This window comes from Anthonomus grandis, chromosome 1 (genome assembly GCF_022605725.1).
Source record: "Anthonomus grandis grandis chromosome 1, icAntGran1.3, whole genome shotgun sequence".
Classification (NCBI taxonomy): Eukaryota; Metazoa; Arthropoda; class Insecta; order Coleoptera; family Curculionidae; genus Anthonomus; species Anthonomus grandis.
In genome coordinates, this window is record NC_065546.1 from 55,904,461 (window position 1) to 55,927,912 (window position 23,452).

General features: G+C 34.3%; 3 protein-coding genes across 4 annotated transcripts in view; 1 reads left to right on the plus strand and 2 right to left on the minus strand.

Moving 5' to 3' along the window:
• Window positions 1-11,064: 11,064 nt before the first annotated feature.
• On the minus strand, window positions 11,065-12,472 carry LOC126735339 (3-hydroxyacyl-CoA dehydrogenase type-2). Its single transcript, XM_050439299.1, has 4 exons — window positions 12,290-12,472; window positions 11,820-11,987; window positions 11,364-11,766; window positions 11,065-11,306 (listed from the first exon to the last, which is right to left on the minus strand). The coding sequence occupies exons 1-4, from the start codon at window positions 12,296-12,298 to the stop codon at window positions 11,119-11,121; spliced, it is 768 nt and encodes a 255-aa protein (XP_050295256.1). The 5' UTR covers window positions 12,299-12,472; the 3' UTR covers window positions 11,065-11,118.
• LOC126735311 (uncharacterized) lies at window positions 12,098-21,984 on the plus strand. Of its 2 annotated transcripts, none has more exons than XM_050439271.1 (7): window positions 12,098-12,331; window positions 12,715-12,843; window positions 12,899-13,142; window positions 21,032-21,124; window positions 21,184-21,381; window positions 21,432-21,605; window positions 21,668-21,984. In XM_050439271.1, exons 2-7 carry the CDS (start codon window positions 12,727-12,729, stop codon window positions 21,844-21,846), a joined length of 1,005 nt encoding a protein of 334 aa, XP_050295228.1. In that variant the 5' UTR covers window positions 12,098-12,331; window positions 12,715-12,726; the 3' UTR covers window positions 21,847-21,984. The 2 variants fall into 2 exon arrangements, with proteins under 2 accessions (XP_050295228.1, XP_050295221.1); XM_050439264.1 differs by having other exon boundaries at window positions 12,109-12,257.
• LOC126735254 (uncharacterized) overlaps window positions 21,861-23,452 on the minus strand; it is a 34,018-nt gene continuing 32,426 nt past the window's right edge. The window contains exons 6-8 of the mRNA XM_050439205.1: window positions 22,494-22,646; window positions 22,351-22,428; window positions 21,861-22,297 (exon numbers count right to left, since the gene is read on the minus strand). Coding sequence (XP_050295162.1) covers window positions 22,013-22,297; window positions 22,351-22,428; window positions 22,494-22,646 — 516 coding nt within the window. The 3' untranslated portion in view covers window positions 21,861-22,012. The remainder of the gene's footprint in view (window positions 22,298-22,350; window positions 22,429-22,493; window positions 22,647-23,452) is intronic.

Here is a 23,452-nt window from a genome sequence, read left to right on the forward strand (position 1 = left end):
TTTTATAGACAACTTAATAAAATGTTGACAGTTGAAAACGGTGTCTTGAGATGAATGAAAATGAGCGTCTGCTTGGGAGAAATCAATCATTTAAAAACTATAAGATCAAAATAACGGCGTAATAAATGCCCGCGGCGTTGCTCGCGTGGAATTTGAAAATAAAAGTTCTACTGAAGGACTTGTCTTCATGTAATATGTAAAAATATCAATTTTCAACACTATAAATTTAAAATGAAAGAATTCTCGTAGAAGAAGTTTTTACCCCATTTCACCCCTTCAGCGCGGAATTTTTGCAAATCTGTTGTTTTCATTAAAATGAAATTATATTGAAGTGTTTTGCAGTTTTTTTTCCGAAAAGCAATGAATTTAAGGCCATTTATCGGAAAGATGATAAAAAAGTGGGGCTTTAACCCTTTAAAAAAAAAACAAAAAAATGGAAATTGAGTAAAAAAATAAAATAAACATGACGCGTTTCACCGTTTTTTAAAAAAGTACATAGTTTTGAAGCTATGATACCTAAGGGGTGGTTTCAACCCTTTCCCGATGGAATTTCAAAAAATTTCTTCTTAGTGGACGCCTACATAACCATAGGAATGTTGTCCTCAAATTTCATATTTCTAGGTTTTCCGTTTGGGCTGTACGTTGATCATGACAAGTCTATTTATAATAATATATAAAGATAATTAATCCGTTTTCATGAGGAATGAGGGAGCGCAAACCGTTATAGTTTTTAAATCAAAACTATCACTATTTGATGAAATTATTTGGTAAAAAATTTCGATTATCGATACGGTTTTACGTAGCATAGCAGTAGACACTGTGACTACTCGGATGGCGCGTACATACAACGAAAAATCATTCCTTTTAATTTGGTTTAAAGTTTATTAAGAAGAAAAGGTACCAGAAATTCTTTTAAATGCCTGGAATAAACAGGAAAGGCCTTCAAATTTAATTAACAAAAACATTATGAAAATTTGAAAAAATACTTAAAGACCTGGAAGAAATTACTTTTAAAAATCGGGAAAAGAAACGGATCAATTCAAAGAAACCTCTCCCTGTTTGGGACTTATTCAATAACTCATCTGTTCTCTGAATCCCCCCAATGGATCATGGATGATAAATTGGACTGCTTCTGCTCCAGGGTGTCCTGTCCTACTTTACAGATCATCTTCGAGGATTTCTGAACGATTTGGATTATTTTAGAACGTTTAGGACCTATTTTTATTTAAGTTCATGTATAGCCGCATACTTTCAATAATAACTGAAAAACTATTTGCTATTTATAAAAAAATATTTTCCATACACCCAAAGTGATAAATACTGCATCAATCTCTAGCTTATTAAATGCATCCGCTGCCACTCCCTAGAAACGATCGTCTTTATATCCGACAAGTTGAACTTTGGATGAGAAACTTTCAACTGTTTCCACAGGGTTTCGCCAAAACTTTTCCAGTAATTCTCTTTTTTGAAAATTTGGATTTTTCTACAAAATTTGAAAAGTTCTAATACAATCTCCTTTCTTAAAGCATGTTCTACTCAACAAGTTTTTGAAATGGAGCTAATTTTTCAGGAATCTAATGCTTTACCTTATGGTAATATTGTTTTTTGATTCTTTTTTTTAATATGAATTTTTTGAGGTGGAAATTTGGGTCGCTCCAAAGAATCACCTATGTAACTCCTTTAATATGTAATTTAGGGCAAAAAAGTATTATAGCTCTTTTTTTAGGCACCATTACATAGAATCCCATGCAATAGTAAAAACACTCATTTTCAGAGAAAATTAGGAAATAATAAAAATTGGTGTTCTCGAAAATGGTCATAGATAAAATTGTCAAATATATTGCATGTAACTCCTCCCAGGCCCAAAAAATTTTAAACCACACGATATTTCTCTCAGCCTCATAGGTTTTTCAAAAATAAATGAAAACCATGTTTTAGAGAATTTCCCTGTAAATTTTGGGCCAAAAATCGTTTTTTTTTTTTAGTTTTATTTTTCATTTTTTAGTTCTGGAAACAATTTCATAGCAAATAATATTTTTTTCAATTAGAGCCAATTTTTGAGTATTTTTCCCTGCCTACTACAGATTCCAGGTACTTTTTGAACCGGAAAGATGGTACCTGTTTAGGGTCCCTTGTCCAGGATTACGGGTAAAGAAGATGAAAGAAAAGCCACAGATAAGGCACAACTTCTGGATGATTCAGTCTTTGTCAAAAGCTTGGTATCTCTTTTCCTACTTTCTTGTTAAGATACGATAATAATAATGTATATTTATTTAGCATAAAAGCTTCAAAGAAAATAATAAAAAATTATAAGGTAATTGCATACATTAGAAGAATACAATTAGAACAACATTTTAAATTAATCTTTTAAATGATTAAATTTAACAAAACTTTTATTCACAATAGTGTTTAACAACGGTTTCTAATATAATAAGTGGTCATCAGACTAAAAACAATAAATGTATACAATCCTAACTAACAACAGCAATTTCTTCTACTTGATAGTAAAATTTCTTCATTTCTTCAAGAGTAGGTGTCCTGTAATAGAGTAAAACTAGAAATAGAAATTTTAAAGAATTATAAAATTTTAGGAAATTTGCAAACAAACACCCTGGAGGTTGGATAGGGATGATCCCTATCTAAACGTCCAGAGTAGTGTGGGGTTGGAGTTGGCCATGCCCCGACCCACTAAAACTCATTACTCTAGTCAAGTTTTCAAGGTTAAAAGAGATTGGTTACGTGATTAGTCAATATTTTTTTAGGGGTTTAGGCACATTATTTACATGTTTAGTCAAATTTTCAAGAGAAAAATGCACTGGCAGTGCTTTGTCAATATTTCAGGGATATACAGTATTCATATTTATGAGAAATTGTACATTAAAATCAGCATAACAGAGTCATATAATTATATTATATAATTATATAATTATAATAAAAATACCAATCCTCCATTATAAATTACTAATGATAAGAACAAACAGCATACAGTAATTGAACTCAATAACATACACGTAAAAGCGAATAAGAAACAAGAAATTAAAACAAATAAAACTAACTGGTCAATCTTCTTCTTCTTCTCTAGCCTGTATCTATCCACTCCTGAATGAAGGCCTCTTCCAGTGCTTTACATGTTTGTCTATCTAGGGCAGTTTGGAGCCAGTTTCTCCCTGCTATTCGTTGGATGTCGTCCCGCCACCGCGTTGGTGGTCTTCTCGCATTTCTTTTTGTGGCATTTGGACGCCATTGCATGATTTTGTTAGTCCATCTAGATGGGTCTTGCCTTGCAACGTGACCTGCCCATCTCCATTTTAGTTCGGCTACTCTTCTCATAACATCCATTACCTTTGTCCTTCTTCGAATCTCATCGTTTTTAATGTGGTCTCTTAAGCTAGTTCCCAGCATGGCGCGCTCCATGGCTCTCTGGGTTGTTCTGAGTCTTTCTGCGCTCCTCTTTGTCAGTGTCATCGTCTCGAGTCCATACGTTGTAACTGGGAATATGCAAGCTTCGTAGACTTTCCGCTTAAGATTAATTGGGATGCTTTGGGATTTTAAAATGTATCCTAGTCTTCCGAATGCTGCTCAGCTAAGTCTTGTTCTCCAGGATATTTCGGCTGTTTGGTTTTGTTTTCCCAGTCTGACAGCGTGGCCCAGGTATATGTATTCCTCGACGGTTTCGAGAGCGTGGCCTTCTATAGTTATTACTGTTTGTCATTGACCACTTTTTTTTTTTTAAAGTGGTCAATATTGTATAAGAAATAAATAAATAGGTTATTGGCGCAATTTCAAATCTTGAGTTCTCTTTGGTCCACCAGGAGATGATAAATATGCCGGATCAGCCTTAGGTTCGGTAAATTAATGGATCGTATGGTTGGATATTATGCCATAAAAGATAGACAATTGTTTTTTTAATTAAATGTGAATGTAGCATATGTTTTTACACCTTTAAAATAATATTTAAATGTTGAAACCTAATCTAAAGTTTTCAACGCCTTTTAAAGCGCGAATTTACCGAATAAATTCAGTAAGTATCAGTAGCTCCTGTCGCTTTAAAGTAATATTTAAATTGTCAAAACTAATCAAAGTTTTTAACTCCGTTTGTGTGACTCCTTAAGTGTGAATTTAACGAACAGATCCACCAAGAAATGTAGCATTTTACCTTTTAAATTTAGTAAACGTAAATAATAAAAGTATTTTATTAAACCCATAAAAGAAAGCAACTCTTGAAACTCATTGAAATTAACCCTCTATTTTACATCTTCAAATTACAAAATATAGAAATCTTTAATTAAATTACGAGACAGTTTTACCACTAACCAAAGCTTTATTTTGTGAAATACGTATTGAATAAATTTTCAATATGCCTTAACATGCGGCTGTGTGCTTTTCGATATATTAAGAACAACATCGAAAGGATACTTCAAAAACACTGTTGGAGTAGGCTTAATATTTTTTGAGTTTTTTCCCACGTAATTAGTGGGTATTTTTATGAAGTCAAAAGATTATTAATAAGTTTTTATCTAACATTTTAGTACGATTTGCTGTATAATTCTTAAACTCATATGGGATTTGTATATTGCGTTTGGGTATAGCTATTAGTTTATGGTACCGTAGTAGGTATGTGTTCGGGTTTAGTTCGAACTACACTAGACTAGAGAGAGCAAATATAGAAGTAAAATATATAGAGTAAATATAGTAGTAATTTGAAATAAATGTTCTTTAAATATCTATTATAGTCCATTTCTTAATCCGTAGGAGCACACGAAAGGGTATTATTAGCCATAAAACTGTCGTAAACCATTAGCGTCCCACTATTCAAGTACATTAAGACCTGAATGTTTTCATTTGTTGGGTTTATTTAATAGTGCAAGAAATAGGCCAATTTTACCCATAAATTCTTTCAATTACTTAAGTACCTAATGAACAAGTTCTTTTTAACCCTTATAAGTAGATATTGTCTAGGTAAGTAAATATGGAGGTATAAGTATTATAGGTACCTAAATTGTGCAATCTTAAATGCAAAAAAGTAGTCAAAGTTAAGCCCCGTAGTGTGTAAAGGTGTTTCAGATTTTAAAGCAAGGACTATAGTACTAAACGTACATGATGCACTTGTGCATCAAATGCCTTTAAGTAATGTTAGAAATCTAGTTTCTACATGTGTCAATATGACAGGCATAAGTAAAGCAATAATTTACAGACTTCTTAGTGACAGAAAAAGTGAAAACCGTGAGAACTTGCCTAAGAAGAGTGTAAAGAAAACTGCCGGTAGTGTTGTGAGCAATGGAACGTTCCCGTTTATTCTCGAAGAACGTTCGCGAACGTTCACGAATGAGCATGAATCCGAACGTTCTCCAAAAATGTGAACGTTCCCATAGCGTTAAAGAGTCAAAGTTTAAGCTCAAATACCGGCCAGCCAAACACCTCTACCAATTTAATGGAACCGAAATAAAAAAAAAATAAAACTCACTACCAAATCTGGGGCTGAAATTAATACCATTGAAGATGATTCTTCTAAGTCTGACGAGTCTGAATTTGATTTAACGGAAATTCTGAGTGATTTAAAATCAAGCGAGCGCGAAAAGGGAAAGGATAGTTCGGAGGAGAGTTCCTAAATAGGTTGTTTGAAAGTTTAACTTAATAAATAGAACATAAATAAACACAAATATTTTTAATTTCAGATATTTTCCTAATATGTTTCCATTGCATTTTTTTCATTTATGCTCGTATGTGCTGAAAATTCTCGTTTGTGCTCGTTCATGCTCGAGGAACGTTCTCGAAAAATAAATTCTCGAGCATTTTACAACACTAACTGCCGGTAGGAAGCCGATAGCAGTTGATGAGACAGCAAAGCAGATCATCAGGAGGACAGTACATGCATTTTATTTTAAGAATGAAATCCCAACTATCGACAAAATTTTGACACATATAAAAGAAGACGAAAATGTACCAGAAATGGGAAGAAAAAAATTATGGAAAATTTTACACGAATTACATTTTTCTTGGCAAAAGCAAAATAGAAAATCTATTTTAATAAATAAAGAAGAAATAGTCTGTTGGAGAAGAAAGTATTTAAGGCAAATTAAGGAGTATCGAAAGGAAGGAAGAAACATTTATTATTTGGATGAAACCTGGCTTAACGAAGGACACACCGTGAGCAAGTGCTGGCAGGATAAAAATGTTGGAAGCTCCCGTCAGGCTTTTTTAGAAGGTTTATCGACTGGCTTGAAGTCTCCTTCTGGTAAGGGCCACAGATTAATAATTACACATATTGGGAGCTATAAAGGATTTTTAAATGGCGGTCTGTTTGAATTCGAATCGAAGTCAACTAAGGATTACCACGAAGAAATGAAAGCTAATGTTTTTGAAGATTATTTTTCCGAAATGATCAAGTCATTTCCTGAAAATTCAATTATTGTTATGGACAACGCCAGCTACCATTCAAGATTAATAGAAAAATTACCATCATTCTGCTGGCGAAAAGGGGAAATAAAAAACTGGCTTACCGAAAAAGAAATACCTTTTGGAGATGACGCGGTAAAAGCAGAGCTTCTGACAATAGTTACAGAAAATAAATCAAAATATAAAAGACACGTTATTGATGAAATGGCAAAACAACACAATATAACTGTACTTCGTTTGCCACCTTGTGATTTAAATCCTATAGAGTTAATTTGGGCTCAAGTAAAAGGATTTGTGGCTAGAAATAATAAAACCTTTAAATTGAAAGATGTGAGAGAACAGACCCTCGATAATCTTCTATAAGAAACTGTCGAACCCTTAGTTATAACAGTGAGAATGTCTGATTTGGATGAAAGCGATAAGAGTAATGAAATGTGTGATTTATAAATTGATTTTTTTTTTATTTCCTAAATATTTTTATTGTAATATATGTAAATATGGTTAATAAATTAAAAGATCCTTATATTTATGTACCTTTCTTATAAATGACATGATATGTTTGGAGAGTCGCTTTTTTTATTGGTTGGTATTAAAAAAATGAAATTTTACAACAATTTTTTAAACATTTAAAAACAATCAAATTGCGGTATTAATCAAATTTTTATATTTCATTTTATTTGCCATAGTTTTATAATGAGGCTTTTCCGCTTTTAAGAAATGTTTCTTGCTAATTTAATAAATATAGGTTATACCTACCAACCATACTTTTTCTAAAAATCTTTATCTAATAGATAATAGATAAAATCCAACATTATTTATAAATTTTTCATAACAGATAATTATTTAACTTAAAAATTAAAATCAATCATAGTCGGGACGACACTCGCAACCCGTTTGTCATAAAAATGAACTCGAAACCATTGTTCCGAATTTTACGCCCTATTGTATTTGAGACCATACAGGACTTGTCCACTTAAAATTGGTAAAAACAGCCTGGTTTATCATTTTGTTACATGTAGAAAAATGGAAGACTCACCCTATATTTATGCTACTTCTGCATAAATAATGAGGCACTGTGCTCTCACCAAAAAGGAAATAGAGTATAACTATTCAATTTGAATATTTACCTAAACTTAAGAAGGGTAATCTTAAAAAGCGTTATATTTTTAGTAAAAAAATAGAAAATTTAAAATAATGACAGTTAAAAATGACCAATGAGAGCTTTGTTGGGAATAAATTAATCATTTAAAAACAGATCATTAACGGCTGCTCTGCTCGCATTGCAAATAAAATGTCGGCGACCTAATAATGACAGTTGGAAACGTGAGAATGGCAGCTTCCCAATTAGCAATTTTTCGACGCGACAACGTTGCAAATTGCAACGCAACGTTGCATTGTTACGTTGTCTTAACCGTAGAGACAACCCCGTTTTACACCAATTTGAAAGGGACTTTTTTTTGGTTGTCTCAACTTTACGTAGATACATACGATATTTTCCTAATTTAACCAACGAATTTCATTTGACCTTACTGATGGCTACAACATGTCACTTGCGGTTTCTTGAAATACAAATTTAGGACTCTATCAAGAACCAAAAAATCGGATTAAAAGGCAACATTGGAACGTTTTACGAACGTTATTTCTTTCTTATGCCGGCCTTTATTATGTCTGGTATTACCCTGCGTTCCCCACCCTCGACATTGAAAATAATGGAACGCGCGCGCACGCCCTCCATCCCCCGTTTGCGGCCTGTCTATTATCGGGTAAATATAATCAATCATTTCGTAATATAAATCTGACCAATCAATGAGCAGGTAAACGGCGTAAGGAGGCATATTCAAGGATTATTAAGGGTGTAAAATACGATATAAGGTCCTTTGTCCTGTAAGGGGCATAATTGCAGACTTGCTCTTTTAATTACAAAAAGGCTATAGTTTAATTGGATATTGTAAGGGTTTACTGCTACTTTAAAAATGTATTTAGAACTTAGTTTATATTTTGTCAAAAAAAAGACTAGGGCGTAAAGTAGTTTGTTATTTTAATTGTTTTCTTTGGTAGTAGAAAAAATGTTGTACCACTTGTGTAAAATAATATCCCCTTTTATTCTCCACGCGAATGGATAAATGTCCCATTCATAAAAAAGGGATCGTTTTACATGCTTGTTACATAAATAACTATTTTATAATAAGTGCGTAATAAGAAAAGCACACGATTAATTTTGTTTTATCGGCTCCAGGTAACTTAATTTATGTTTAGATGTTATGTATGTACGTATGTAAAATTTGTCTGATAGGTGGCGTCACATACACTCCTTCTGTGCCAGAATATTCAAATTCAAAAATCTTTATTAACCAAAATTGACACAATGTATATGGAATTCGTCCACGTTCAAAGAATCTAAAATTACAAACAATATATGGCCAAAAGGGGAGAAAGTAAACTCAAAGTCAAAGTCTCACAAATCAAGCGTCTATTAAAAGGTTACGCGTTTCGCCGCATTAGGGCATCATCAGACCTTATCTAAATACAAAAACTACACACTGACTCACACTAACATAAATAAAAATTAAAATATAATAGGTCTACACCATTGAGAGTCATTAACAATACACGATTCTAAAACCACATTGTCTTGCTAGGATTTTAGTGTAGATCTAAAATTGTGTTTTCCTAGTTCAGTTATTCCAATTACGGACGAATACACTCATTTTATAATAATTAGTTTCCAATTTGTAAACTTGTTTGTTTGAGTGTATAGTTTGAGAGCCAAATTCTCGACTTTTTCGGACATATCCCTGTTTCAGTTCTTTAATATCGTCGTATCATTCTAAAATTGTGTTTTTCTAGTTCAGTTAATCCAATCACGAATGAATACACTTTTATAATGCCTATGTGTAGTCTTCTATTCGCGAACCTGTATATATCAAAAATACCTTTTTAAAATTAATATATCGGGCTCCACTTGGACATCCAGCTGTCCGGGGTAAGCATTAAACTCCTCAAGGAACCTCTTCAAGCCCCTGAGCATCACATAATAAAATATCACGCTATACGAGCGAACTCTACTGAGAACTCTCAGAGTTTTCTAGATAAGAGCTAGTTTTTTCATATTCGTCCGCTATACAACTGCTCCTGGTCAAGGGCAGTTCGCTCGAGTGTGCAGAAATACTTGGCCTTAAATTTCACGGTTTTTAACACTAAAACCGTGTGTACTATGTGTACTATGTAAACTATGGGGTGGCCCCATCCTCAATCCCCTTGTTATCATATAGTTTTACTATGATTAATTAATAATTTAGCCAGGCACTTTCACTTGTATATGTCGTCTTCAATTCCAGGATCATACGTCGTCGTCGGTGTAAATATTTTAAATTTCTGCTGGATTTTCTAATTTCATCCGTTTTCCACGACTTCTTATTTTTATATTTTTGTTGTTTTGGATGTGAAAACTACCAACTACCATAAATAAAAGGTTTTTCCATTTTTAACGCTCGATGTTTGACAACGGCGCATGACCAAGACAAGAAGGATACAGCCGTTAAATTTCGGCAGAGTACTCAGTCGGTAGTGACATTTTACTATGGAACGCTACACGATCGAACAATACGTAGAAATCGTTGAAACCTATTATCAAAATCAGTGTTAAATTCGCCAAACGTTCCGTGTACTGCGTTTAATTTATGGTATTCACGATCGTCCTGCCCCGAGTCAACAATTCGTCGTCTAATAACGAAATTCGAAATAACCGAATCGGTGGTAGACCAAGCAAGTCCTATAGATATTTGGAACATAAGATCACTAGAAATTGTTGTGTAAAGTATTCGGCAGAACCCAAGATGGCCCATTCCGCGTCGTGCGCAAAAACTTACTCAGACGTCAACTTGGCGAATTTTGCATCCTGATTTGGATCTTCACCCGTACAAAGTGCAATTGAATCTATGCAATGACCAGAGAGAAAGCCGCATATTGGCTGACTGGGTTCTAGCGCAGTTAAATGCTGAACCTGCATTTGGGCAAAAAATCATCATTTCTGACGAGTCTCATTTTTGGTTAAGTGGTTTTGTTAATAATTCAAATTGATATGCTATATATGGGGCGATGAAAATCCACGGGACACTTTAGAAAAGTGACTGTTTAATAGGCTTTTTGGAAATGCGGAAGTTGCACATACCGTAAACGGTGATCGATATCGGGGCATAATAAATAATTTCCTTTGGCCAGGATTGGATAAATCTACAATACATGTGGTTTCAACATAATAGAGCTACATGCCATACTGCAGACGCGACAATAAATTTATTACGGGAAAAAAGAAAGTTTCGTTACATTACAAGGTGTCGAAATCAGCTGGCCACCCTTGCGTTTCGACTCCGTTGGATTTCTTCTTGTTGGGGTACGTCAGATCTCGAGTATATGCGGACAAACCATAAACGATTGCCGCCCTAAAAGCCAACATACCTCGCACCATTGGTCAGATTAGGACAAATTTGGGTCAAAATGTCATCGAAAATTGAATCTCTAGGAATCGAATTTCTCATCGAAACCGCGGCGATCATTTAACTCGTATGCTTTAAAGTAAAACCCTTTATGTATAGTATATCATATCATATGTAAATATGAACAAATATCGCAATGTCGGAACGAACGTATTTCGTAAAAAAAAGACACTTCCTATAAACCAGTTTATTCTTAAAATTATAAAATATATAAAGAAATACGGCACTATGTCATCCTTAGACCCCCATCCAACCGGATAGTCTCCCCATTCAGCATGGGATTTTGAATGATGGCCTCCACCAGCTGCGCGTATTCCTCCGGATGTCCCAATCTCGACGGAAACGGCACAGATCTCTCCAAGAAAGCGATCACTTTTTCCGGTAAATTAGCCAACAATGGTGTCTTAAATAAACCTGACAAAGTGCGGGGTCAGTGTGGTTCAGACAAACGGAAAACGAGACAGTGCTTACCCGGAGCAATAGTGACTACCCTAATCCCTTCGCTGGCAAGATCTCTAGCTATGGGTAGGGTCATTCCTACGACAGCCCCCTTGCTAGCCGCGTAGGCTGCCTGTCCCATTTGACCCTCGTAAGCTGCTATACTGGCCGTGTTGATAACCACCCCGCGTTCTCCATTAGAATCTGGCTCGTTCTCTCCTATCAGTCCAACGGAAAGTCTTATCACGTTAAACGTTCCAATCGTATTGACCTGAATAACTTTGGAAAAATCTTCAAGTAAATGCGGCTGCTTCTTCTTAAAATTATAAGTCTTGAAGGCCACCCCTATTCCGGCACAGTTCACCACATGGTTCAGTTTTCCAAACTTTTCTTTGGTAACGTTTAAGGCGTTCTGCACGTCATTTTCGCTAGTAATCTGAAATAAACATGGTCACATCGAGAATCATTTAAGAAGTTATTGGTGCTTACGTTGACTGGCACGAACAGCGTTTTATCGTCACCGAGGGCTTTTGCTACTTCTGCCCCTTTGGAGTTCGGTAGATCACAAAGTACTACTTTGGCACCTTGCGACACTAGGCGCTCCACAGTTGCTTTTCCTAGTCCGGAACCTCCGCCCGTCACTAAACTTACGGCTCCCTAAAATGCACATGAAATAGTTCAACGAACAAAGGAAAATCACCAGAATAAAGACAGTGACAGCTGCCAAAAGAATTGTCAGTCGAGTTCTACGTGAGTTTTTTTATGGTTATGTTGAATCATGGTGCCAAAAGGCCAACATAACCTATAAATGTGTTTGTTTTTAGGGTTTTTAGTAAAAAGCAATAACAAAGTCACAGGAGTAGAAAAGCATAATTTAATAATGTCTTAATGTATATGAGTCGGCTGAGAAATTACGGAAATCTACAAGTAATTATTAATAAATATCCACTTTCACTTACCTTAAGCATCTTGGAACAAAAACCAAAAATTCACTTGCCCAGGTAATAATAACTGTAAAAAATGATTAGCAGTCAATGCTTGTTGGGCTAAAGCTCATCCGAAAGTATAAAAAAATGAAATACGTAAATTGCAATGTTTTTAAGTGATTAATTTATCAGGCTTTGGCTTAACTTTGGTTATACGATAAAAAAGTGAGGTTAAAGGTCGAGGTTGATGTTGTTTACTTTTTGTATGTACACAAAGCCTTTAAGGTTAGAGTATCTTAATTTTAAAAATTTTAACCAAGTATGGTATAAAGGAATTTTGCGTAGCAGTAGCCTTTTCTTTGGTCAAATACCCATTTTCTTCATAAAAGAAGTACCATTACTCCATAAGATTCCAACAATCCTGCTAAAGGCCTTTTATGTTCATTATAAAATTGTAGGTATTAAACAAAATGGCCTTAGTATCTTATGACTATGGAAGTGACAGTGAAGGCAACATAACAGACGAAGAAGATGAGGTTACTACCTCACAAGTGATTTTGGCTCCAAAATCAACTGAACCTGAGCCTGTAAGTACCTTAATGACCTAAAAATATGCAATAATTTGCAATGGTATCATAACAGGTAATATCATCTACTACCAGTAGTATTTTTTCTCAACTACCCCAAGCAAAATCTCATGAACCAGAAGGAAAATTAGAAGAAGAAAATGATAAATTGGAAGATTTCATTCCTACCGTTAAAACAATAAAAGAGAAAAAGAAAATCCAGATTGCAATTCCGTCTTTGTCAGAATTTGCTGATTTGGATGACAATGAACCTGTTAAGAAAAAGGCGAAACCCTCAGCAAAGGGTAGTGGGTTACTTGGTAAGGATTCAATTAGCACAGTGTTCCATATAAATTTTTTTTTTAAATTCCTCTAATTTATAACAAAACTATGAAATGCTCAATTTTAGTGTGAAACAAAGTAAAAATTGCCTTCAAAAGTAACCAAAGCCCTAATCTATGATAAATCAAATTGAAATTTATTCTATTATGTCATATAAAGTAAAATCAAAAGTGGAAAATACAATCATCTATATTAAAGCTAGTATAACAACACTAATAAACATTAAACAACAATTGTAGGTCTAAAATTAAGATGTGATATATAACATACAACAAATTTAAATTTTAAAAAGTATGTTGCATAAATTCTTTTAAAGAACAAAAACTACTTCTTATTAAGTTTGTTTAATTTTTCTTCTTAAATGTTAAAATTGGTAAAGCTTTGATTCTCACAGGTAATTTATTAAAAAACTTATTACTCAATTTCCTGGATCATCCTGGCCAACTGAACTCCCAAGATGCCAACAAAGGGGCACACAAGGTACTGCCCCTCTAATTCCGTTTTCACTTTTCTGATGACACATCTTGTATTCCTATTGCCGAAAAGGATGAATCCATACTGGCAGAGAAAACAAGCATTGCCATAACCGAAATGTCAAGATGTTGTCGCCTGAATAGGCTGAAACTTAATATTTCGAAAACTGTCTCATACAGACATCATGATAGGTCGCTTTAAGCATCCTTAGAGGGTAAGAGTATCCCTAAGGTTTTAGGGAGTAAGTTTCTAGGAGTGTTAATTGATCGGAAACTTTTCTGAAAAGGGAAAATTGAAGAGTTAACCGGGAAAATTCACAGAGCTTCTTAGTAATAAGGTATTTGAGAGACCGGTTGTGTTTGAAGTCTTTATTATTGTACTATCATGGATATGTACAATCAATTATTCAGTACAGTTTAATAATTTGGTACAACTCAGCTGGTTCAGATAAAGTCATATTAGCCCAAAAAAAGGTAATAAGATGCATACTGAGAAATACTCAATCTTGTAGATCACACTTTCAAAGATTTAAAATATTGACAGTGCTATGCTTTTACATTTTGAATATTTCCATGATAACAAAAAATCATTTCACATCCTTTCAAAAAAAATCAGATGTCTATAATGTAATGATGACAAGGCAATGCAATAATTTTTTATGTTATTTTATTTTATTTACGCCATTCAACAGAAATGCATCCAATTACTGAATAGGGAAAAAAATACATTTACAATCAATAACAATAAGGAAATGCTTAAAAAGAAAAACAATGAGAAAAGTAAAGAAAAAAAAAATAAAGTTTTACTAAGAATAGTGTACTTTTTTAATATCTGCTATGCTACAGTTAAATAAGTCACATTGACCCTGAACAGAATTATATGTGTTACAGGCTCTGCATAGTGGAGAAAATTTGTTAATGTTAGTCCTTGGTCTAGGTAGGTAAAATGTTTGTGAGTTTCTGGCTGATATGCGAGGTATGTGAAAGTTCAGTTCTTGTAATAATTCTGGCAAGTCGATTAAGTTGTTCACTAATTTATATAGAAACTGCAAATCAAAAGACTTTCTTCTATCTTCTAAAGAATGAAAGAAAAATCTTTCCAGTAACCGTGCATGTGGAAAACCGATTTCTGGGTACACTCCATCGCATTTATAGCAAAGAAATTTTAGAAATTTTCTCTGTATACCTTCAATCTGATTTATATGGTTTTGGTAATAAGGGGACCAAACTTGAGAAGCATACTCAAGTATGGATCTGACATATGAGAAGAATAAGATTTTTAGGCTGAGGATATTATTAAAATTATGAGAATTACATATTACAAAACCTAGCATTCTGTAGCTACGTTTGACAATATCTGTAATATGTGGATGAAAAGAAAGAGAGCTATCAAATGTTACACCTAAGACATTCAAAACTGTTGATCTAGGGACTGTGACATTGTCTATGGTATAGTCATAAATAATTACTTTTTTCTTTAAACTGTAAGAAACAACATTACATTTAGCAGCATTTAGAGGCAGGTTATTATTTTTACACTATGCATTAAGTTTGTTTAAGTCACTTTGAAGTAAGATACAGTTCAAAATGCAGTTAATTCTATAAAAAACTTTTTTATCGTCCGCGTATAATAGACTATTTACAGAAAGTTCATCAGATATTTTATTAATAAACGAGTTGAAAAAAAGCGGTCCCAAAATTGAGCCCTGTGGGACTCCAGAGGCGGCAACAATCTTTGCCGAGCTTCGACCATAGCATTCTACTTACTGGGGGCGGTCACTCAAGTAGGATCTAAAAAGATTTGTTAGGCCGGAAGAAAATCTATAAATTCGATCGAAAAAAAAACCAGTGCGTCACCGTACTAGCCGTTCTGTTAAAAATATTGCCGCAGTGCGTGAAAGTGTTTTGGCGAGAATCCGGGAACATCTATCCGTCATCGTGCACAGCAGTTGCACATTTCGAAGAGCACTACCCACCGAATTCTAGCAAAAGATCTTCATTTACATGCCTATAAGATTAAATTGACCCAAGAATTAAAGCCAGTGGACCATGCGACGCGCCGTACATTTTCTTCTTGGGTATTGCAAAAACAACAAATGGATGTCGATTTTTCGAAAAAAATTTTGTTTACCGATGAGGCACACTTTCACCTTAATGGCTTTGTTAATAAACAAAATTGCCGAATTTGGGGCGAAGAAAATCCTAGAGTCATTCATGAGAAAAAAATGCATCAATTAAGAGTCACTGTTTGGTGCGGACTTTGGACAGGTGGAATAATTGGACCGTAAGAGGACGAGGCTGAAAATGTAGTTACTGTGAACAGCGAACGCTATCGTAATATGCTCACTGAGTTTTTATGGCCTCAATTGGATGGTATGGATACGGGCGGTATGTGGTACTAACGGGATGGTGCGACATGTCACACTACACGTGAAGCAATTCAATTGTTGCAAAGAAAGTTTCCCGGTCGTGGAACGTCACAGAATGGAGACCAGAACTGGCCCGCAAGATCATGCGATTTAACGCCTTGTGACTTTTTTCTTTGGGGTTTTTTAAAATCCCTCGTATACGCTAATAACCCAACAACAATTCCATAGTTGAAAAGCGAAATTGGGCCGCAATTATGTGAAAATTAAATTGAAAATTTCTCAAGACGAATAAGAGTGTGTCACGAAAGTCGAGGCGGCCATTTGCCAGATATTTTTTTTCACGTTTAATTGCAGTGTATTAACTGTACATTAAAATATAAATAACACTCAGTTTAAAACAAATTATGACTTTTATTTACCAATTAAAACGTGCGCTCTTATTGGAACACCCTATAGTTTTCGTTTTATAGCTTCGGAACTATTTTAGCTGCCGCAACTAATTGTGGAATATGAATAATTGTTAGTACGTTTACTCTTTTGATATTTGTCGAAACCAGGGGGATACTTGGTAAATTTAACCCCATTTCTCTAAGACTTCAATTTCTGCCTTTTGCATAAAAAAGGCGCTCTCAGCAAAAATCGCTAAATATCACCATTTTTGTAAAAATTGCCTAGAAGCAAATTAAGATACAGCCCCAGAATTAATTATTTTATTAATAATAATAAAGTTCATTTGCCAAAAAACGATAGTGCATATTAACAAGGATCGAGAATTAATAAGGACTGAACATATTCTAACTTGTTGTTGCTGTTGGACGTCCCACAATACATACTTACATATATCACCAAGTGATATATGTAGGCAACAAATGGAAAATAGCATTATGTTGCAAATAGAAATCACCATCATAAAACCTATGTATCGCGCAGGTTAAGAAACGCGCAATTCTCACAAGACCTTAAAGACCCGCGGTCACAATTTGACTGACAGGGGGTTATGCGGGCACGGTTGCCAAGTTGACTGCAATTAAGGCAGAACTGCGGAATTTTCTCTGGTTTGAAAAATAAGGTTTTTTTATTCTTAACCGCATTAAGCATTTAATTGGTAGATCTATAAAATATATGACATTAACACGAGTCTGAATATATAGTTATTAACACGAGTTCTTATGTTCGCATAATTTTAATAGAATTTTTAAATGCTTTTAAATTTCTCTTGTAGGTAGGTATACCTACCCTTTATACATATATTATATATAGGATGTATAATATATGTATAAAGTGGTTAAAGTATATAACTTTATCAATATCAATATACCTAATAATGTATGCTAAATGGTATGGTCATTAAAAGGAGTCAAGATTTATACATTCAGTTATTGAATATAAAATTTTATATAGTAAACAAGAACAGCGTTGTTATAGTGATCGCATAATATACAGAATGTAATAATATATGAAGCTTTTATTTACAATAATATTACGTCTAAATCGAAAAGTTCTTTCCTTAGTGGATGGCTATTTGTTAAGTTGATTTTGCTTTGTAAATTTTTGGTTGGTGCTATACCTCCATCAACTCCGATTTTAGAGAGTAAGATTTTTTTTATGAGCATTACATAACATTTTCTTAGTGATTCATTTTTACCTGTTGCTTCACCTCCACCAAAACCGATCCCAAATTCTGGATGAAATAAAACTATTCTTTTGGACTAATAAATTTTTATTAATAAATGAGAGCAATATAATTAAGTATCGTGTAAAGAGGAAAATAAATGGTAAATTAAAAGTGTTTCACAAATTATCTGATCTGAAATTTTTGAACCATACCTAAGCTATGCAGTGACAGCACATAAGGCGATGCGTTAAAAAAAGTCTATACATTGCTAACCTTTTTGCATCTTTAACATGCTAATAAAGTCCAAACGATTTGAGAGAGAAAAAAACGTTGCGTGGTTTTTTTCTCTCTTGGTTGCATTTGTCTGTCTTTAACTTTTTAAAAGCTGTCCAGTAATATAAAATTAAAATCCTGCTCCTTTTCAAAATTTGTGGTTTTTGGTAAGAAATATTTCTTGTTTTTTTTCTACAAAAATGTTGACAAAATGTAAAATTTTGTTAGTGGATAACTTTAAAAAAAATAGAACGTAAAATTGCAGACCATTTGTCTCTATCTGAAATCGTTTAGATTTTGCTTGAAGAGACAAGACGAGGCATAAATACTAAGAGTAATTTCACTGGCCAACAAAACAAAACCTCAAAGGCCAAAGGTACTTAAACCAAACAGAAATGTAACACGATCGGTCGCTCTTTTTCTGAAGAATCGGCAACGTTGCGCTCCTTGCCAGCTGAATTATATTTTGTGACCGTGGCTGCTTAAGGTCTTGTGCACAAAAAATCACCTTCACCTTGAAGGTTATTTTTTGTGGTCTTGTGCAATTCTCAGATAAATGTCATCAATTTATTCATTATTCTCCACCAGAGACAACCAAAGAGACGCGCAACTGTGCGCTAATAAAATATCCGATTATTTTCCATCTTTGTCTCTCTTCGTGAAAGGTGAACGTAGATGGCGCAGATAGCGTTTGCCGCCATAATTCACACCTCGGCTATTAAGCATTTAATAATTTATTTTAATTAAAATCAGCCGTTATGTCTCAGAAGTCAGAACATCATAATTATGTTCTGAGACAGAATGGCTGATTTTAATTAAAATAAATAAAAAGTTATTGATATGTTTTTAATTGCTCAGAACGATGGCAGACTTTAATTAAAACAATGCAATTTAATAACATTTAAATTGGGGAACTAAATAAACTAAATATAATTCTGAAAGGTTTTTTATTGTATTTACAGTATATGGTATAACTATAATATGTGAATGCATTTTCTTAATTATTTTCATAATTTATCATTTAAGACGGTAACAGTAACATGCATATACATAAATGCAATTAAAATATAGAAAGATTTTAATTATCATATACTATAATAATATTCCATAAAATATGTCCTTTGGTCGTATAACACTTAAAATAAAAAAAAGTTTAATGTTTTGCTGGAGATGCTAATATCGTTAGCGAAACAGGTATCCAGAATAAATGAAATTGATTTGGTAAAGTGGTAAAACTGTTTTTCTACTAATTAGTAAAGAATAGATAAGTCTGTTCTATTCTATAATAATGAATATACTGTTAAATTTGTATGTGTATTAAATACATATACACATGTTTCATTATTTATGATGCAGTATTTTTTTAATCAATAAAAATTTATTAAAAGAATAAAACAGAAAGATTACAGCTAAATTTAAAATAGCAGCAAATTGCACAGATAGTCCGAACAAATGTTATTCGTGTAATTATTTACAGCCTTAACAATTACCTTAATGAACATATTTTTGTTCCTAACACAAGTCAAAATACTAAAATCTGTATCCTACAAAAAACTACAACTACTAACTACTGTAACCAATATCACCTAAATCCGGTAGGTAATAAAATACGTAAAATTTAAGCACTCGTCCAAAATCTCAACTAACGATGGCACAAAGCAAAATTAATTAGCAACAACAACTATTCGGCTATATTGAAATTCACGTGTTCATGTTGAGCAAGGATTGCACTATTGCCGTACTTAATTATAGTTTTAGAAATACTAGAGAATTGGACACAAGCTATCCCGTATTTTTGCATTCATTTAAACGGAGATGGAAGAATGTTTTCTCTTGACTGCTCTGATAATTAAATACATTTAGCATTGCGAAAGATTAGTATTATGGCGCCACCTTAGCTCACCTTTTATAAGGGAAGAGAGAGACAACGAAATACAATATATACAGATTAAAGAGAGCAACAACAATAAGATAAAAATTTCTATCTAGTTGCACGTCTCTTTGGTTGTCTCTGTCTCCACTGTAACGTTGAACCTAATAAATCATGTCAGTTAAGTAAATCTAAGTAGTTTCATTACTTGCGGAAGCCATCCAACCGTGTAATGCTTACAAGTATCTTGTAAAAGGACATTACAAAGTGGCGACGAGGATATTTTTCGGACCACGCAAGGGAAAAGCAAGAAAATGCCGTTGGAAACCACACTAATCGGAGTTCTCACTGAAGAACTCAGACTGGACCATTTTCAAGGCAAGGTTGGAGAATTATTTTACTGCTAACGGAGTGACGGGCGACACTCACGCTGAAAGGAGACGAGCCGTTTTTCTGAACACGCTTGACGCAGATGCGTACCAGCTGGTTTTTGATTTGGTGAGCCCCACAAGGCCAGAGGAGAAAACGTACGCACAGCTAGCTAAGGTATTCGACACTCATTTCAAGCCCCAACAAAGTCCGTTTGCAGCGAAGTACAAGGTCTATAGTTCACGGAAGGAACCGACAGAATCTGCCGGCGAGTGGGCAGCGAGACTGCGAGGCCTGGCGGTCGGTTGCGAATTTGGCGACGCGCTGAAAATGTGCCTGCGAGATCGTTTCATTTTTGGATTTGACAAAGGGCCGGTACAAGACCGCATGATGGAAGAAGATGTCGGTACAGACTTAGAAATGATGGTGATTTCTATTAGCAACATAATGCTATTTTCCATTTGTTGCTTACATATATCACACTGTGCAATCAAGTAATTCTAAAAATTACATAAATTTATATCCAAAATTCATTTTACCCAATAGCCCCTTGGTTCGCACGCTCCTGCTTAAAATATTTGTGCTTAATAGGTTTAAAAGGATAAACGTATAAACAATAATGTACCTCTCAAAATTGCTTGCGCTAGCTTAGTAGCTCCGAAGCTGTAAAACGAAAACTAGTTTTTAAAGGTTATCTTCAAAGAGATATAGCTTCTTGAGGAAGCATTTAGTGTCCATATGAACTATTCTCTTTTTTTGACGTTTTCTATCTACTTTAGAAGTTTGAGAACATGATCAACGGAACACCTTGTATATTATTATATTTAGTAAATAAAGACCCAAATGCCCTGATGTGATAATAAAGGAATTAAATTGAAGTATAAAAGATTTATTATAGGTATATTGCCGCCGATACAGTCAGCTCCGAAATTGACAAACACCATGTTCATACCGAACAGTTTGACAAAGAAAACGAAACCCACACCCAAACGTATGTTATTGCTACTATCAACGTATTATACCTGTGGGGGCTAATACAGTTATTTTTAGCCATAAAATCTCGGCCCGTAAATACTGTTAAAAAGACGCATACAGGTAGTGATAGCGATACGGACACTGAAGATGTCCCAGTGCCAGAAACTTTCGATGATGAAATGTGGCAAAAGGTGTGCGGCAGGTCTGCAAATAAGCCCAAAAACCGTCCAAAACAAACTGTTCAGTTGGACGTGACCCCTAAAGCAGAACAAGGTAAGTAGTAAGTATGAATAGATAAAAAAAATTATGTGATGAGTTTGCAGAAACTTATACAAGTGCTCCGTCAACCCATGAACCTTATGATGGCTTGGACAATGAAGCTTTTAAGGAATTAGTAGGGAAAACTAAGAGACCCATAGGAAATATTAAGCTCATTGATATAAACGAAGATGAAATATTGCCAGATAGAGATCTATGGATGACCAAGTCTTTAACAGGTAACTTTGGCCTTTTCATCTATTAACGAATGTGTTTTACATCTATAACCCATTTTTTTTAGATCCTGATTTGGCTCCAAAACCGTCGGAGGACGACGACCAAATGGACCCAACTAAGAAACGAAAACACCACATTACGTACCTGGCCCAGAAAGCCAAAGCGAACGAGCAAGAACTGAAAGCGGCATGGGCAACTAGCAAGAATAACCGAATGATGAGCAGAGCAAAATACGGTTTTTAAGGACATAAAACACATTTTTTTTTGTAGAATAAAAGTTTAATAATAATATATAAGACAAAATTGATTGATAAAATGTACAAAATAAATGATAATAATATATCTTATAAGTTATTTTACAAATAAATACCATTAGAGGTCCATGCAGTCTATAACATTCATTTACGCACTATCCCTTAATCAAATATTTATCTTTAAAAGGCATCGTTCTATAAAAAGTGATAGAATCGAGTACCCAAGACTCGTTAACGCATACGGCGCCCTCGCAATATTGCCCCACAACGATTTGCGCTAATTTCGTTAATCTCACTATTTTGCCTTTACAAGTCGTGATAAGTTCTCTCAAATCCGAACAACGCGGGGTGGCATTTAGAGCCACGTAAATCGGCGGACACGACTCGAACACGTCCATTTTGTATCTCGAGCCGAACGCTTGACGCTCTAGACGGCATTTCTAAAAAGTTATCGCTTGTAATCGCACTTTTATTTACATATCACAAGTCTTACCTGAACTGCGGGTGAAAAGTCCGTCACTTCAAAATCCTCCTCCGGTAACCATTTGCCTTCTTCAAGAGATCTAAGTAGCTAAAACGTCGATTGATTTATTTATTTATGGGAGATTTTTGAATTATAAACGCAGTCTTGCTTACCCATTCGTACTTGAGTATCCAACACCCTCTAACCAAGCCCCTTAACATGTTCACGGTGCGTTTGGATTCACCCGCTATTAAATGGGTCGTTTTATCGGTAACCTCGTCTTCCACCGTGAATTTTCCTAATTTTTTTACAATTTGACCAAAAAGCTACAACAAATAAATGTCCAATATTAACTCTTTTTATCATTCGTTAAGGCAGTTTTTTTTTAAATATAAATTTCATCTGCCCGGAAAAAGACAAACGTTCGTAAACAACATACAACAATGTATTTTTACAGGTTAAAGTATACAGGGTGTCTACTATAAAAACGTCCAAACTTTAAGAGGGGATTAAACAAGTCTTTTGCAACAAAAGAGTCGTATAACATTTTTTCGAAAAGTTGTTAGTTCTTCTGGTATTTAACATTTTGATCATGATTTTATCAAATTTCTTTCAATTAATGCTTTGGGGAGAAATGGATCGGATATGGAAGATATGGTCCGGTAAGATGGCCGCCCAGAAGCCCTGACCTTACGCCCCTTGACTTTTATGTCTGGGGCACATTTCATTAATCGAATTAGTGTCGAAATCGAATTAGTAATGTTTCCAAGCGTAACAAATAATTCTGAACGAGAGGCGGAACTAAATGTGGAAAATGAAGAAAATGTTCTGGATGGGCGCTTTTTAGAATTCACCGGTGGATACACCGGCAATAACCGAGGCGTTTCAGAATTAACCCGGTACAAGAAAGAAAGAAAGAAAATGTGCTATATTACGTAAGACAACAAAATCTTGTGTACAAGCATCCTAAAAACTAAAAAATTCCAAATTCACTTTAAATTTCAAACAAACATAACTTCTAAAACACTTTACCATAAAATTTACACACATTACCAAAATTAATCATAACAAAACAGATTGAGAAAAAAAAGCATTTTTTGATAAATTTCATTAAAAAATAAGTAAAGCTGTC